This window comes from Branchiostoma lanceolatum, chromosome 3 (genome assembly GCF_035083965.1).
Source record: "Branchiostoma lanceolatum isolate klBraLanc5 chromosome 3, klBraLanc5.hap2, whole genome shotgun sequence".
Taxonomy (NCBI): domain Eukaryota; kingdom Metazoa; phylum Chordata; class Leptocardii; order Amphioxiformes; family Branchiostomatidae; genus Branchiostoma; species Branchiostoma lanceolatum.
Window position 1 is genome coordinate 21,839,084 of NC_089724.1, and position 17,435 is coordinate 21,856,518.

Genomic DNA, 17,435 nt, shown 5'->3' on the forward strand with positions numbered 1-17,435 from the left:
TAAACATTCGGAATTATTGTGCATTTTGTTTTTATTTCGCTAGATGTCGCTCTATCGTTAAACAAGATAGACTACTGCACTTTGTGATCATTCCGCTAGGAACCGCTGTTGTACCATATTGTCATCAGCTGTCCCATGCAGCTGCATCCACAGGTAAGTTGAAGATGTTGGGTAGTGTTCTATGCCTGACACACGCTTCGTAAAATGTTTTCGTTACTTAGAAGATAAAGGACAGAGTGAGGTTAACTCTTGACGTAATTTGATAATGCTGTTTACCAAGTGAAATATGTTTGTTGGCGGCGGCACCGAATTTTCTTCCATGCCCCCCTCCCCTACTACCCCTCCCCCATCTATTGATGATGTAAGTAAGTTTTCTTCAAATTGAAGATATACTAGTAGATGACACTGTAAGTTACATACACTGCACTGTACAAGGCCTCGGAATAGTTTACTTTCACGTCCTGTGTACAGCAGAAGAGTGTCTGATAGTGGCAATAACATCCAATGGATTGTCAATAATGATAATAATAAAGAATTAAATATAGATAGTGTCATGTTTATCCTGACGCGGATGGTCCATAAGAGAAAGAAAATGTAAACCTGGTTAACTTTCTGTTTGTATTGCTTTGCTCTGAATGAACTGTTTCTTATGCCCCTCCCAGAATCAGACCAAATATAGACTTCAACTCTGTCTTCGTCATGCTGACTTGATGCTTTAGTGAATATATAGTGAAAGGTGACTCTAAGAGCTACATGCAATAATTGAACACAAAACTAAAATATGAGTGATAAAAGACACCACAGACATGGGCAGGAGGAAATGGAATACTCCAGAAAGAATAAGGATAGTAAAGGTTCAAGAGATGACGATCATAGGAGGAGGAAACATCACAGATGTGACGAACGACACCAGTCGAGAGGAAATGATGAAACAAGAAGAAGTCAGAAGGCACAGGAGGCCTCGTGTTCTCATGAGGTTCACTCAAAAGACAGAAAGAAGGCCGGTTCAGATGAAGGATACAGAAACAAGCATGGTAGAAGTGACAGAAGGAGGGAGCAAGATGCTGAGAAATACGTATACAGGGACAAGCACAGGAAAACTGAGGGATTAGGAGAGAAAGACAAAGAAACGTACAGAGGAAAGCATGTGCATGATAGACCTGACATGACGAGAGAGGATGTGAAACCCAGGGACAAGCATGGTAGAACGGAGGGAATGAGAGAGCAGGAGAAGGAGGAGGAGGAGGAGGAGGAGTGGGACCGTCAGGAGATGTGGGAGTTTAACTGGGAGGAGTACAGGTCAACTCTTAATAAGATCTTCTTTCGTGACGAGGATTTTATTGTCAGGTATGTACAGTTTGAATGCAATGCGTCATTTATCAGATAAAAAGTTAACAAATTTGCAATTAAATTTAGATATAATTCACCTGTTTCTCTAGATTGATATTGTGAACGTGTTGTACCAATTCTGCATTTCATGATTTCATCATATGCTTCAAGGTACAGTGTGTATATAGTTTATATGAGACTGGCAGTTATCACTATTGTAGAGTACATTTTTCATGACTTCTGTCTCCCAGGGGAACCCCGGAGTATGATGACTTCTGGAAGTTCTTCCATCGATACTGTAAGTTCCAGAGGAAGAAGTCAGGTGACCAGAGACCGGCCAGGTCACGCCACAGCCCTCCGCAGCAGAAAACACTGGGTCTGCCCGAGAAATACGACAAAAGGTACAGAATCAACTTCTCCATCAAGACCAAGGATGTGGAGGAAAAACTGAAGTACTTAAGGACAGGCTCAAGGACCAACGGTGAGGATTGCATGCCTCTGTTACAGTTTGTTTCAGCTTTGTCTTGAAAGTCCAATGGAATTTCAGATTATGAAATCAAGTAATAATAATAAATGCATCTTTTTGTTACATGTCTGTACATGTAGTTGTTCTTTGTGATTTGGCAACTGAATCAAATAATATTTTGTTCCATATGAATTAAGTTCAACATGTAACAATAACAAAGAGCCAGTAGAAGCATAGGACTGCTGATATTGTATTTTGCCGTTATAATCAGAATGTCTCCAATTTGACCTTGGTGAACTTTTCCTTTTCCTATCCTTCCAGACGACGAGGACCTGACCCCCAGCAGAGTGGTAGAGTTCCGCCTGGCCTTACTCCACTACATTGACTTCTGTCAGAAACAGAAGGTAACTTAAACACTTATTTCAGATTGTAGAGTTACTAAGATTAAGATATAATGATAAGTGTAACACTATTAAGTCCACAGGCCCATGGTGCAGACATTGACCACTTTGATGAAGGTTAGACATCCAGGTAATAAGATAAGATAAGATACGCCAAATGATAGTTCCTCAACAACTGGATAAAATTTGGAAACGGTCAGACAATTCAGACAGCATCCATCACCAACGAAAGACAGCAGATGCTGTCTGAAACGTCTTACCGTTTCCAAATTTCATTCAGTTGCTTCAAGGAGGTTCTATATAACCTGCTTGGTTGCTTGAGTAATTTATTGTTATTTGGCATTGACCACTTGTCTGTGTGCACAGCTGCAGAAGCTTGCTAAGCTGCGGCACGACCAGGCCAGCCTGCCCATCCACCAGTACAGGGACCAGATTGTGCAGGCGGTCCGGCAGCACCGAGTGGTGGTGGTGGCTGGGGATACCGGCTGTGGGAAGTCTACTCAGGTGAGACGAGGACACAACTTTGCTTATATTAGGCAATCAGGGTGTACTGAGGTCACTGCAGCAAAAGGTCACTTGGCCCCATAGCTAGACTGTAGAGGTGTCTACATTTGTACCTTAAAGCTATATGGTGATTAGTCGAATATTGCAGACTTGAATCGTAAGTAATTCGTAACTAAAATTTGCAACTGAAGGCTGTAACTTCTTCAGGTAGACAGTATATTAGGCATGCTTACTGATGTGTGTCTTGTTGTTGTACCCCAGGTTCCCCAGTATCTCATGTCTGCTGGCTTCACCTGTATCGCCTGCACCCAGCCGCGCCGCATCGCCTGCATCTCTCTCGCCAAGCGTGTCGGCTACGAGACCCTGAACGAGTACGGGTCAGAGGTCGCGTACCAGGTCAGGTTTGAGGGGAGTAAGACAGCCTCGACCAGGATCCTGTTTCTCACTGAAGGTGATTTCTTGTGATCCACTGTTATAATATAATAATAAATGTCCTTATTGCAAAACAAGTGTACAAGGTACAAAGTATGGCGTCTACTGGTACATAACTACAGTTTCATGAGGCTAATCTACACCTATATACTAGTAATACAAGGGTGTGTAGTATGAGATGAGAATGAGCTTTAATTTACAATCATTTGAGGAATTTCTTAAGTCTAGACATTCTTTAATGGATTTTCCTATGTATACTACATGTGTTATATTATCTGATAAAATCACTTGTCGTATGACAACATTGAAAATATCCCTACCTCAGACAATCAGAGAAGTTTGAACTGTTCTGACTGTTTGGTTGTGTCTGTGCAGGCCTGCTGCTGAGACAGGTGACGACTGATCCGACCCTGTCCCAGTACAGCGTCATAGTCCTGGATGAAGTAAGGAGGTTTATATACTGGCTTTCCTATTCTCTATGCTGTCAGCAAGTGATTTAACTGTTTACATCATCAGTCAGGAGGGGAAAGATGTTATTGAGAATGGGATTTGGGGAAAAGTTACCAATTGAAAGGTTCCAAAGCATACACAATACCCATGCCCATTGCCCATTTAGCATTCAAAATGTTGTCAATGAATTTGACCATTGGATATGATTTAGTCTCCAAGCAGACCTACGGGTTGGCAAAGACCGTATCCAACAGGCAGAAGGAGTTTTCATAGCCAACGCACTATAAGCTCCTTCTTCCAGTTGGATACGGTCTTTGCAATCTATTGGGTCTGGTTGGAGACTATATGATTCATTACATTGTATATGTACTCGTGATCAAATTGAAATCATTCTCCCTGAAAATAACATTACATACTAGTAAATGTTGTACAATGCTGCCACCTAGCAGTTGTTCTCATGTCTGCACCCTTGCAGGTCCATGAGCGGCACCTGAACGGTGACTTCCTGCTGGGCGTGCTGCGAGCCCTGCTGCGGGCGCGGGACGACCTGAAGATGGTGCTCATGTCCGCCACCATCAACATCAAACTGTTCGCAGGGTACTTCCACGGAGCCCCCGTCATTCAGGTCAGGCCAGGAAGACTGTACAGGGCTAAAGAATATACAAAAAATTTGCACCTTTGTGCACTTAGAATTGGAGCTGTGCACCTCATTTTTGACTGCGGGTGCACCAGTGCACCAACAATGTAGATATTTTTGTAGGCTATAGGGCAGAGGTACTGATTGTACAATAGTATACATATAGAATACAACACAGCCGTGGGCGATCCGACCAGCGGGAGGGCTGGGACCGAGGGTGATGCGGAATTCACCATGTTGTATTTTATTTTTGTCATACCCACCCGAGAAAACACACATTTCAATCCGGAATGCGCCAGAAGCTGAGGGAGTTTTGTGTCCTCGAACAAAAATCTGTAACAATATTGATTCCAACCTCCAAATCCGGTATTCGAATTTTCGACGGCGGCGCAACCGGCGTGCTTGAAATGCATTCTAAATATTGTATGGAAGCCCGTGTGATACAACTTAGAACCCCGTGTGATCACAAACATATCTCCACTGCGTATGTTTCATGATATACAGTATTGATGTAGCAGTACCTCAACGCTTAACTTTTCACACCTATGAAGTTACAATGTCTTCTTGATGAGTAAATGACAAAAAAATGAATGCAATCACAAATCCTGTCCCCAATGTGTACCCCAGGTCCCCGGCAGACTGTACCCTATCCAGCTGGAGTATCTCCCCATCAAACAGGAGGTAGGACTGCTCGACAGCAAGTTTTCAATGTGGAGTGTCGCTGTGTTTGTGTACCATTCATTGAAACAAAACAATAACTATTCATCTGTAATTAAAACAAGACCTCTAACAATTATCATGTCATGCTAAGAAATGGCGGTGTTCATGCCGTAACCAAGGAAGTCACTTATTATATAATAAGTCATTGACATGAATGACATGATGGTAAGTGAAGGTGATGGACCAGAAATCCTTGTCTTGTTCAGAGTTGGGAGTCCTGTTTCTTTTGTTATGTTGAATGGATGTGCTGTGTTGAAACAATGTTTTTCTGCCCCAGGAGCAGACCAGCAAGTCAGAGAGACTTGACCCCCGACCTTACCTGAGGGTAATGCAGAGGATCGACCACAAGGTGAGGAATGTCTTACCCCGGAACATGGCTGTCTCCAGGAACCGTCCCTGTGTCCTGGGATGGAGTTAATGACTTGAAAGTATTTTTTCTAAGTTAAAGCTTAAAATGACAGGTTTAACAATGAAAATTAGCATCATGGGCTTCAAACCCCTACAAGCAAGCCCATCACCATTGAAAAATAGTGTGATGTCTGTTGGCATTCTGAATGAAAAATATTGATAGATGCACAACTGTAACTCTTGAAATGCTCGTGGTGGTTTTTTGACGTTTTTTGTGATGACCTTTCCACCACGACACTGTGAATAAGCATTTCCATTGTATACTACTGTACTGCACAATTTTTTCAACTACAAACTTAAAACATCATGAAAATCCCCTTTCCCCTCCTGCTTCAAAATTAGATCACCACAATGACGTATGAATTTACAGTAAGTAAAACTGTTAGGTCTACTACATGTATGTTTTACTCCTGATGCCACACTACAGTTGATGGGAGACGAGTGTTGTTATCAACCAGAGCTGTTTGATCCCTCATTCTTCCCCTATTCCTGCCACAGTACCCTGCGGCCGAGCGAGGAGACCTGCTGATTTTCCTGAGCGGAATGTCGGAGATCACGGCAGTGGTGGAGGCTGCCCGGCTGTACGCACAGCAGACCAAGCGCTGGATCGTGCTGCCCCTGCACAGCACGCTGTCCATAGAGGAACAGGACAAGGTAGGGTTGGATGGAGGTTTAGTTCATGACTCTAGTTTGTGCGGAATATATGTTCTTTCTTAAATTGGTAAATTTTGTATTTCCTTATGTACATGCAGTGCTGTCAGTTGGTAGTAGGGGGTGCTGTCATTTTTTAAATGTTTCATTCACAGGGCATGCTGTGATGTTTCATGCTGTTTTGCATATTTTTTCAGGTGTTTGACATCGCCCCTGATGGTGTGCGGAAGTGCATCGTGTCCACAAATATCGCTGAAACCTCCATCACAATCGACGGTGTCAGGTTTATAAGTGACTCAGGGAAGGTACGTTTAGTATACAATAAACAGTATTGTTTTTAAAGAAACATTAGGATTTTATTGTGTGAAACAGTTGATTTGTAGCATTTTTTCTGAGAGACCTTATAATTTTTTTTCATATACATATACTTATAGAATGTTTTTTGAGGAACAGTAGGCTTTGTTTCTGAGAAACAGTAGAATTCTTTCCTTAGAAACAGCTAGTAGTTTTTTTTCTGAGAAACAGTAGGGTTAGCCTTGATTTTATCATGTCTCACCCAGGTGAAGGAGATGAGTTATGACCCGGGTGCTAAGATGCAGCGTCTTCAGGAGTTCTGGATCAGCCGAGCAAGCGCGGAGCAGAGAAAGGGCAGGGCAGGTATGAGAGGATGCTACAACTACAATCTTGTAATTTTTGACATAAATTTATCCACTTATCATACGAAGCTGATTTTGAGTACTGTCTGTACTACTAGTCTTTGATAAATGACTTAGGACATACATGTACCTTTAGGTGAGTGATCACAAACAATAAAAAAATTGCAATGGACACTTGCCTGATAAATCAGATTTTGATTAATAGGACACTATATGCAGCAAATAGCAGTTACATGTACTCAAGCAACTGGATATGATATGCTTGAGTAACTTGAGTAATTTGTCGTACCTTAATCACATTTTGTACCTGGATGTCTAACATTCATCGATGTACAAAATGTAATAGGACACTATGTTATCCTGTACTTAAAAATATCTGACAAAGAGAAAGAAATATTTCTTCCATCTAAACCAGAATAGATAACTACACCTGTACCTTTCCTTCTCTACAGGACGTACCGGCCCAGGAGTCTGCTTCCGTATGTATGACGAGTCAGACTACGACAACTTCCAGGAGTACGCCACCCCTGAGATCCAGCGAGTGCCGCTGGACTCCACCCTCCTACAGATGATCTCCATGGGGCTCCGCGACCCCAGGAAGTAAGGCCGCATTTCTGCAGTTAGTTTGACTCTAGACACTGCATCCATGCTTTGGCTTGTAGAATTGCAGCCTGAATTTTTGACCCGCTAGCGCTTTCATTTTCAGCTTGCAACTACTGTAAATGCATTCCAGTTCGAATTCAACCTTCAATTCAAGGTAAAGGTGGGCATTTCATGCCTAAAATAGCTTTGAATTCCAAAACAGTGAAAAATTTGGTAGATTAACGTTGGTCTGTAATCAGTATATGCACTGTTCTGAACTCTTTTCTCGTTTTTCAGGTTTCCTTTCATTGAGCCCCCCGCTATGTCCAGTATTGAGAACTCTGTGGCTTTCCTTAAAGAACAGGTATGTGTTAGGGAAGGACCAGGGGAATCATGTTGAAGAATGGGTTTTGCAAAAGAGTCAAAATGATAGAAGAACCTACTTAAGTTGACCAGTCCTGGCATTTTTACTAAATTCGAACATTTCTTCCTGGTCTGCTACATACTAAGTACATGTAGAGTTACATTTCTAGACATCATAATGTATATGATAATGATAGAGCATAGTAGTAAAAGTAACATACATGCATATGGTAACTAATTTTCAGTAAATGATGACAAAAAATATTGTTACATTTCAGTCCCTACTGGTGCTACTACCATTAGTCCCAAGCAGATTTGCTTGTGTGCTGTTATCAGCCATGGTTTTGAATCAGATGATGAATTTTAGGATGTTGAAAAATGTGTCTTGTCCTTTATACTGATTGGCTATATAGAGTGATCTACAGTACTGTAATGTTTGATACTTTGTTGTCCAATCAAAGTACTTGATAGAAAATTAAGGGTGTTTGAATCTGCAGGGGGCCTTGACAGAGGAAGAGACGTTGACTCCCATTGGTCGGATGTTGGCTCGGCTACCGGTAGATGTGGTGATTGGCAAGATGCTTATTATGGGAACCGTGTTCCATGTGAGTATAACTGGTGTCTTCACTGTCGGTCCGACTATTTACTACTAATATATTTGTTAAACTTTATAAGGCAACTATATACCAAAACCATGTTTGGTTTTAAGAGATTTACTTTACATATTTCAGAAAATACAATCATCATTTCAAATATACACAGACTTTTATAAGTGTCACCAAAACAGAACTTACAACATCAGACAGAGAATGCACAAAAAAAGAATGTACATAATGTTACAAAAAGAAGAATAGTACATACATGTAATACAATATGGCAATGAAATCCATGTTTGTCATATACGTTAGCTAAGAGGAATATCATGAGATTAGATAGAGAGATACTAGTACTTGTCTACCTTTGGAGATATTTCAGGAATTGATTTGTTCCCTCGTAATGAAACAAATCCTGTCATGTGTGTTATCGAGTGACATTTGAAGTTTCACAGTTCAAAACTTGAACTGTGAAAAAGTTTCCTCACACTCTCTACATGTCTTCATGTACATCATCTGATGTTTTCCCCCATGTCAGGTCATCGACCCCGTGTTATCCATAGCAGCAGCCCTAAGTGTGCAGTCTCCCTTCCACCAATCAGCACGCACCAATCCAGATGCCATGGTAATGTCTCCACATTCTTAATAGCATAATTATACTCCCAATAAAACGTTTTACCTCTGTCAGAAGGGCCAAATGTCTTTTGAACTAACTGTACATGCGAGTGAATGGCTTGGAAATCTTAATGTTCATATATGTTCAACTTGTTAGAAGACCACATCAAAAAACACCTGATGTTTCATTTGTGAAACAAAGATAATCATTTTATATGTACTCTGAATCAAAGTTGAACTGCAATTTCCAACGCAGAAATTGACTTACCCAAATTTTTGACTGATCAGCTCCAGTCTTTGTCAAGGAATGAACAATCCACTGCTTCTGAAAACTTGGGTAAGTCCAATTTTTGTGTTGGCAATTGCAGTCCAACTTTGATTCAGAAACTAATGACTGCTACCAACACAGATGATCCTTCAAGTGAACATTCTACATATAGTTGTCATGACTTTTGTGTAAGGCTGACATGTAGTGCTGACCTTCAGATGACCTTGTGTCAGACATGTCGGGTCCTGATTGACCCCCTCCAGAAGCCATTCTGGACTTTAATTGTGATCAGCCCAGAGACAAGATTAAAGTTCGCTGCTGAGAACTGGAATTTAATTTTAAAACTCTTATCTAACAGCAAACATTAAAGGTTGATGTATGCAGGACCTCCTGCCGCGTAAACAGGGTAGCCAGTTTACACGGCAAACAGAGGGGGCAGCTGCTATCTCTCCAGGCTGATGTTATCTGCGTATTTGATGTGTCAGGTGGCACGTAGTTGGCCAGTCGATAAGATATCCTAGTCAGCACATATTTAGTAATGGGTATGGAAAAGGGTACTAAGTGATAAAGTGCAAATTTCGACACAGACAGGGCGAGAAAAATAATAAGGATTTTGAACATATTTGAATATGCATTTAGTTACTACTACTTACTGACAGACTGCTACAGTTGTAACTACATTGTCTAAAAAATGTGAATAAAATATAGAATTAGCTAGATTTAGGAGTCTCTAACTCCATAGATATGATGGTGTGCCCTTGCTTTCATCAAAGTTGAGGAGAAGCATGTTTGTATTCAAGGAGAAGCATAAAATGTATATGCGTATGTCACTTCTTTTCAATCTTCAGCTTCAATCTTCAGCTTCAAATTCAATCACCGAAGTATTGTTCCAGAAGTCAAGGCCTACCGCCCAAATGCAAATAATACAAAAAATCAATTGTTAGTAATAATGTCTAATGAAAAGAGTGGTTTTACCATTATGATACTGACTCAATTTCTTTATAGCATGCTCGAAAACCCCTTGAGTCGGACCACGGAGACCCCTTCACTCTGCTGAATGCATTTGATGAGTGGATTCAGGTTTGAAGATTTTTCTTCTGTTTGTGTGAATGATCATCTTTATTAGCATGACAACAAGCTATGCTATATAAGTGATGAAATTTAAAACAGACTTCCTCTATTTCACACTCTGTTAACAGATAAAAATCGTGATTAAAGAATAAGAGTTGATTTAAGAATTTGTAGTAAAAATTGTACTTCTTTGTTCAGTTTATCAATATACTTCTGCTCATACAATGTTTATATCTGTATATCAATTACTGTAACATATGGTATTAGACATACAAGTGTCAGAAATGTAAAAAAAGATAATCCCTTATTGTAACCTACCGACCTAGGACCAGTAACACTTCATTAATATTACTTTTCCAAGGCCGGATTTTACACCTACACATAGTTCACATAGACAGTATGTATTTGGATGTTTAGATGTTTTATTTTCCCTCCAGGTGAAGGCAGGGGGGCGGAACTCGTCCAGGAAATGGTGCCGGAGGAGGGGACTGGAGGAGCAGAGGTTCTACGAGATGGTCAAACTGAAGGAGCAGTTCAAGGACTTACTGAAGGTGGGGTGGGGAGAACTGTTGAGATTTTGGGAGGGAAGAAGGCATGGATATTGGTGGTGTTTGGTACTTAAGATACAGTGCATGACTTTGTGATACACTAAACATACATTAAACATTCAATGTCCTTTATGTTCCATACACTGGTATGATCAGAAGCTTATCTTCAAAGACTAATGTCACACATTAGCCCTACATATTCAGTTCAAAGTTCTGTTGAAAGTTTTCTAACAAATTCCACACATGACACTAGATCAAACTGGCCCCTACATGAATAAATTCTGGCAGTTAATACAAACTTTCCAGAACAGGAACCTAATTTCTGTATGTTTTTTGTAAATATAGGCACAAAGCCTGAAGTATTGTAACGGAAACAGTATCCACAGAATATTTTCTTCTGTAGCTGATTGTGTTGTTTGCTATCCAGGGCCATGGTCTGCTGGAGGGTGAGAAGGATTGTTACTACCGTGAGGAGGAGAGGAGGAAGAGACATGGGGAGAGGAGGAGGCTGCAGGAGCTGAAGAGGAAACACGACAAGGGGCCCAGGAAGAGGAAGGTCCTCAAGTTAGAACATGAGGTAAGTCTGGAGACAGTATCACGTAGTTAGTGCATAGAAAATTCTCATCCTTTTCTGAATGACAGGAACTGTCAGTGAATTGCTTGATTTAGAGATACATGTTTTAGAACAAAGCCACAGTATAACACATCATGAGGTACATAACTTTACAATAACCCTGAAGAGCTGAAATTCAAAACCACAATTTTGACCCCATGCCGTACAGGACATAGAACTGAGTGGTGGAGATGACGATGATGATGACGAGGTTGACATTAAGGACATTGAGTTCAAGCTGAAACACGACCTGAACCAGCTTCAGGAAACGTCCAATCAGACGCGCAGCTTCACCCTCCGTGACGTCCTTCTCCTCAAGGTCGTGCTCTGCAGGTCAGGGGGGCCACAAGGTCACTTTGCTGACATTCTAAGGTCTAGAAAAGGAAGTTATGGGGGTCACTCTATCCATACTTATTGGCTGAAGTAAAGAAAGTGATGATATCCTGTTACAAGTCTGCTTATCCTCAACTCATCTGTGTGGAATATGTTGAGTAGGAGTATTTACCTTCTCATTCCCTGTGTATGTATGGTATTTTTACACAGTAATTTTATATATTAGCTAATTTTCTTGTTGTACACCTCAAAGGAGATCTTAGACGTATATCAATGCTAATAGCAGTACATAAATCATACAAACATTCAAGTTTTTAATTCAAGCGCTTTCCCCCATGTTCCAGTGGCCTGTACCCCTTGGTTGCCATAGCAGATGACTGCAACACTTACAGGAGAGACTCTGAGCAAGTCTTCCATACTAAAGTGAGCCATAGATCAAACTTCCATTTTGTTTTTAATAGTTTGTAGTAAATTTCAGTACATGTTGATATGATGGCTTCTTGGAACATGTTGTCAACATTTAAAGACTTTCAGGAAGATGGTATGAAGTAAGATAAGACAGAACAACATGAAAAATTTGAATGTTTACCCGTTCTTGATTTTTAAGATTGAATAACCCTGAGTTAATGCATACCATACTAGAGAAACTCATGTTACATTCTTCCTTCTCACTTCCAGTCGAAACAGTTTGTTGTGCTCCACCCCACGGGTGTGTTCTGTACCAACCCTGAGCCCCTCCAACTGCCACACACAGAGGGGAAACAGGGCGTGGCACAGCTCAAGGGACAAGTCAGCAGTAAACATCAGCTGCTGGCTTACACGTGAGTCGTCTGTCTTAAGTCATAAGGTGCAAAAGAGCGCAAAGCAGTGTCTCCTAAAATTCTTCACGCAAGTCCACTCCATGTACAATGTAGTTTTTGCTAATTAATAATCATGTATTTTGCTTCATATTAAGGATTTGGTGAATGGATGAATGGCTGTTACTTTTAATGTCAAGGGACATTTCTGCTTAGCTTTTCACAATTATAGTGCTTTTAGTCTGTCTCAATGAAATCTTGATTTTTTCCATTTTATAATTATCTTACAGAAGAGAATATTTTGTCCTGCTTCATTTCAATGTCCCTTATATGAAGCAGGATTAGATTTTTTTATTGATATGATTATCGCCCCTGATCTTTCTGCATCCTTTGTAGTTCCCTACTGGAGACCAACAAGCCGTACCTTGTGAACACTATGCGGATCCCTGCCCTGCAGACCCTGATGCTGTACGCACACTGTCTGGACACCAACCAGGACTGCACAAGGTAGTGTGCTGGTTCAGTTCTCAAGATCTGAAGTTGTACATAACTGGTTCAGTTCTCGATATCTGAAATTCAGCTCACTGGTTCAGTCATCGTGTGTTCTTGTGCATATGTTCTTGCGGGATTATACAAGGGATATGTCTTGTATGGTACCCTACGTCAGCATACACAAATGAACACTCTGTGTCATGTTGTTGGTAGCAGAAATTCTTGATTGCTGACTTGCCCTAGATTGTACAGATGCCTCACAAGTCAGTACAACAATGAGCAATAATGGTTCACTTCTTAGCTATTTTCAAAGAAGTTTCATTCTTATGCTGTATATGTTCGAAAATTTTGATCTCTATTTATAGAACTACTAATTGTAGAGTGGATGTCATCCAATATAACAGGCGACCCATCACATTCATCTAACTGATTATGCAGTGCTGGTATGTGACATTTGTAGATTAGACAGGCACAGAATACTAAGTAGATACATGTATAATCTGGGTTCCCCTTCTGTCCAGGATAGTGTCTGACTACTGGTTGGAGCTGACCTTTGATGAATCTGAGGCTGCCCAACTCCTGCTGTCCTCAGTCATCCAGCTGCGTGCCACGTGGGCCAAACTGCTGGGGCTCAGGCTACAGGGTGACTCAAATGCTTTTCCAAATTTCCATAGTGTTCAATAATAATTTATTGTGATAAATGTTGGTGCTACATTTCTACACTGTCCTAGATAGATTTTGTCTGTCTCTCTTTCTCTCGATCTTCACTGCTCAAGTTAGATGAATTTTCAGTCTATTCTTGGTGTGAATTCCATGAAACAACAGGATCATACAATGTTGTGGAACAACTTAAGAATAAGTCTAACATAATCTTTGTTAAATCCTACTTTCATTATACATTAAATGTAACTATAATTTCTCAGACTTTTTCTGAATTCTAACAGTTTCTTTGTTCCTGTCAGAGTCGAGTAAGAGACAGAAGGATGACGATGATGAGGATGAAGATGACACCAGCAGGAAGGCGAGGAAGCTGGAGAAGGTGCTGGCCAACAAGCTGACCGAGTTCCTGAGCAGTGATGTGGAGTACTCCATCAGGAGGCTCGGCAACTCGGAGATCAAGAACCTGTTTGTGGGACTGCTGGAAGGTTTGGACTTGATCATCCTTCTTCTCAAAATATGAGTTTTGCAAAATACTCTAAATGCAGAAATGTTCGCGGTAGTTTTATGTTCACGGTTTTTGCGGCGACCGTTTCACCAATCCAAGCAATTTTTATCCAATATTGTAGCAGTATGTGACTATTGCGCTAGCTGCGGCGAACTTAAAACCACCGCGAACACTCCATTTTTGCCTTAGCGCGAAATAAAAACCACAAGAACTTAAATGCATTTACAGTAACATGGGCTGTGAGCGTTCTCATTGACACACAGCTATGATGGGGAAAATTGTTGACTGTGTCAGAGATGTTGACATTGTCCATGGCTGCTGTTTGGTATATTTTGATTCAGTCAGCTCTTTTTCAGCGAGATATATTGATTTTAGGCACAGTGACATCATTGGCCTTTGTTTGGGATTTGACCCCAGGGCCATGAGATTATTTCAGCTGTTATGATGGGTTTAAATGCCACAGAGTGAACTTTGTCAGTGGAAGCAGCCATGATAGGTCACAAGATGCACCTTGATAAGAAAAAACACAATAGTTAGCAGCTTTCCGAGGCAAGTACAGTGTTAGAAAATAACAATGAGACGGGTGGGAAAGAAAATGGAACGTGATCTTATAGCTTGGTAACAACAATAAGACAGTTGCAGTGAAAATAAGCAGTACTATGTACATGATAAAACTGCATGTGCACGTACATAGATTGATAAGATATCAAACAAAAGTCACTCCACCTGAATAGTGAACTGACCCACAGCAGATCACCTATAATGGGAAAATTCAAACAAAGTTGATTCCCTACATTACTGGGCAAAATACTGGTTTGAGATTTACTCTTTCCTCTCTCAAATGGCATTAGAGAAATTAGAACATGGGATTCTTAACCACATAGTATGTGTGTGTTTAAAGGGAATATTAAATTTTATTTCACAGTAGGTTCCTCAGCAACTGAGCCTGTGCCATCGCTGTTTTCCGGTGAGTGCAGACCCCACCCGACCAAAGGTGGTGTACAGATCAACGACTACCTAACCTACAACTGGTGAGCTGTGAAATCTTACTATCAGCTACATGTTTGATAGACAATTGACTATACTGAAGCCATCCTTGTGGTGTTCATTTGTCCCTCAGTATGCATTTGTGCCATGTCAAACTGTTTGAGTTAGACTAGAGAAAGGGAATATTTTGGTTGTAAACCTCTCTAAGATAAAAGATTAATTTCTGTATTCAAAGAGACCCTTGGTAAAGGCATAGACACACATTCAGAATCTTCGCTATGTCACATTGTGTCATACGGCTACTTTTTTGTCTAACACTTTTAAAAGTGCAAAATGTTATTACATTACTGTCTACACTTTTTTCTTCTTCACCTTTAGTTAGTATCGTTAATCCTTTGTTATACCAGAAACTTTGGGAAGGACTCTTATAGACCTTATTGGTATTCACCCTCCCCAGCACAATCATAATGTAATATGTTAGATGTATGTACATGTACATGTATGAATTGTTTTTATCAGTGGGAAATAGATTATAAGAAAAAAACCTGTAGTGAATGCATGGTCAAGCTTTCTCATGGTTTTGTATGTCTCCACCCAGCCTGCAGGATGATGGAATGTCGGTCCACAGCTTCATGGCGCACCTGCGGAACAGCTGGACCTGCCCCACCTGCCAGGTGGACATGGCAGTCACTGTGCTGGAGAGGCTACAGCACGAGGACCAGTGTCAGAAGAAACAAGGTGATGATCATGTGTCATTTGTTTTCATAATTGTGTAACTAACTCCTGATCCATGTAGAGGATTTATGGTATAATTTATAACATTTCTTTTGTTAATTTTTAGTTTCATTATATAACTTAAAGCATTATATAACTATGGATAAAAATGTACATGTTATAATATTATATAACTTAAAGCATTCACATCATCATTCACATAGGCTTCTGCCAAACCCCCCTGCATGTTTTTGTCCTGTATTTCATATTGATTTTAGATAATCGTACATATAACGAATAAACAATAGACACCTGCTGTAGTAGTAATATGACCGATCACTGTTTTTGTTAACATGCCTTCCTGCCCGTGTAACCAGCACAGGTGCAAGCTCCTTGCTTCTTCTATGTGTAATGTTTCTTTCCTTTGTTTTACCCAGACGTGTCTGTTGATGAGCCCAAACAGCAGAGCGGCCCGTCCAGCCTGGAGAGGCTGAGGAAGCCTTACTTCTGCACCACCTGCCAGCAGGAGTTCTCCTTCACAAACACTGAGATCCTGAAACACAGGAAGACTCACTCTCAAGCTGCCTCCACAGGGGAAGGCTTTACCACATGACTTAAACACAGGAGAACTCACTCACAAACTGCCTCCATGGGGGAAGGCTCTACCACATGATCTAAATTTTGGTCCTTGTGGCTGTCTTTGTGAGACTTGAGCAGTGGTGCAGTTTATGATCTCAGGGATTAACACAAACATACTGTGCTACGTTATGTAAACTATGTTGTGTGTAATATAGCACTTCTGTGCAAGATAACACTATCAAATTGATGCTTATCTGTTGGAAGGAACAAACTGTTTTTTAATGAAAAGCAGGCCAACTTTAGTGCTGGTGTTCATATCAACTATAAACTGAAGTCAACTTTGCCTGGCCTACTGCACCAGGTGTTAACCAGTTATGGGACAGCTCATACCAAGTTGTAAAGAAGAGAATAAAAAAATCTTATTCAGAGACCACAGCATTAAACATTTTATCTGGAGATCATATGTAACTAGCATAATTAACAAATCATCACGTTGAGTAACTACTGGTATTGAAAATGTTCTTAACTTTTTATTCACTTTATTCGCCTCTGACCTTTACATTTCCAGCAAGACTTTGTTAACAGACACAGGGTTCCTTGCAGGAATATTGTTTAGGATGGAGCTTAGGAGGAGCCCATGTCAACTAAGAAACTGCAAGGGAGATCCCCCCTCCCATTTCTTTCACTCCGAAATGTACAGGTTTATATTGTCTCAAATGTTCAGAAGGTCATGGAGCTATTTGGCCCTCACCTTTGTTCTAATATAATGAACTGTGGCCCTAAGGTCATAAACAACCTTTAAGCTGTTATGAAACACTGTGTACATTGTGTAAATAAACTGTCTTATCAGTTGTATATACCTGACCAGTGTTTATGGTGATGTAAACTTATTAGGTAATAACTTTTCTAAGCTGTAATGCATGCACAATATATCGAGCACTCATAATCCAGTATCATATAAAGTTATTGCAAAAATATCATTGGTCATCTTTACTCCTGTGATTCTGATTCAAGCAATGCAACAAAGAACTTGGACACTCTTTGGATACAGGCAGATAGTA

At 40.5% G+C, this 17,435-nt stretch overlaps 1 protein-coding gene across 1 annotated transcript; it reads left to right on the forward strand.

Annotated features, from left to right (window-relative positions):
• Positions 1 to 41: 41 nt before the first annotated feature.
• Positions 42 to 17,238, forward strand: LOC136431038 (probable ATP-dependent RNA helicase DHX34). Its single transcript, XM_066422228.1, has 29 exons — positions 42 to 153; positions 663 to 1,347; positions 1,581 to 1,810; positions 2,117 to 2,199; positions 2,563 to 2,700; positions 2,962 to 3,151; positions 3,508 to 3,575; positions 4,058 to 4,207; positions 4,847 to 4,900; positions 5,217 to 5,288; positions 5,846 to 6,001; positions 6,196 to 6,303; positions 6,559 to 6,655; positions 7,107 to 7,254; positions 7,534 to 7,600; positions 8,097 to 8,204; positions 8,731 to 8,817; positions 10,081 to 10,155; positions 10,584 to 10,697; positions 11,122 to 11,271; positions 11,477 to 11,640; positions 11,985 to 12,063; positions 12,319 to 12,461; positions 12,834 to 12,944; positions 13,451 to 13,572; positions 13,892 to 14,074; positions 15,020 to 15,125; positions 15,680 to 15,819; positions 16,233 to 17,238. The coding sequence occupies exons 2-29, from the start codon at positions 782 to 784 to the stop codon at positions 16,406 to 16,408; spliced, it is 3,885 nt and encodes a 1,294-aa protein (XP_066278325.1). The 5' UTR covers positions 42 to 153; positions 663 to 781; the 3' UTR covers positions 16,409 to 17,238.
• Positions 17,239 to 17,435: the final 197 nt, after the last annotated feature.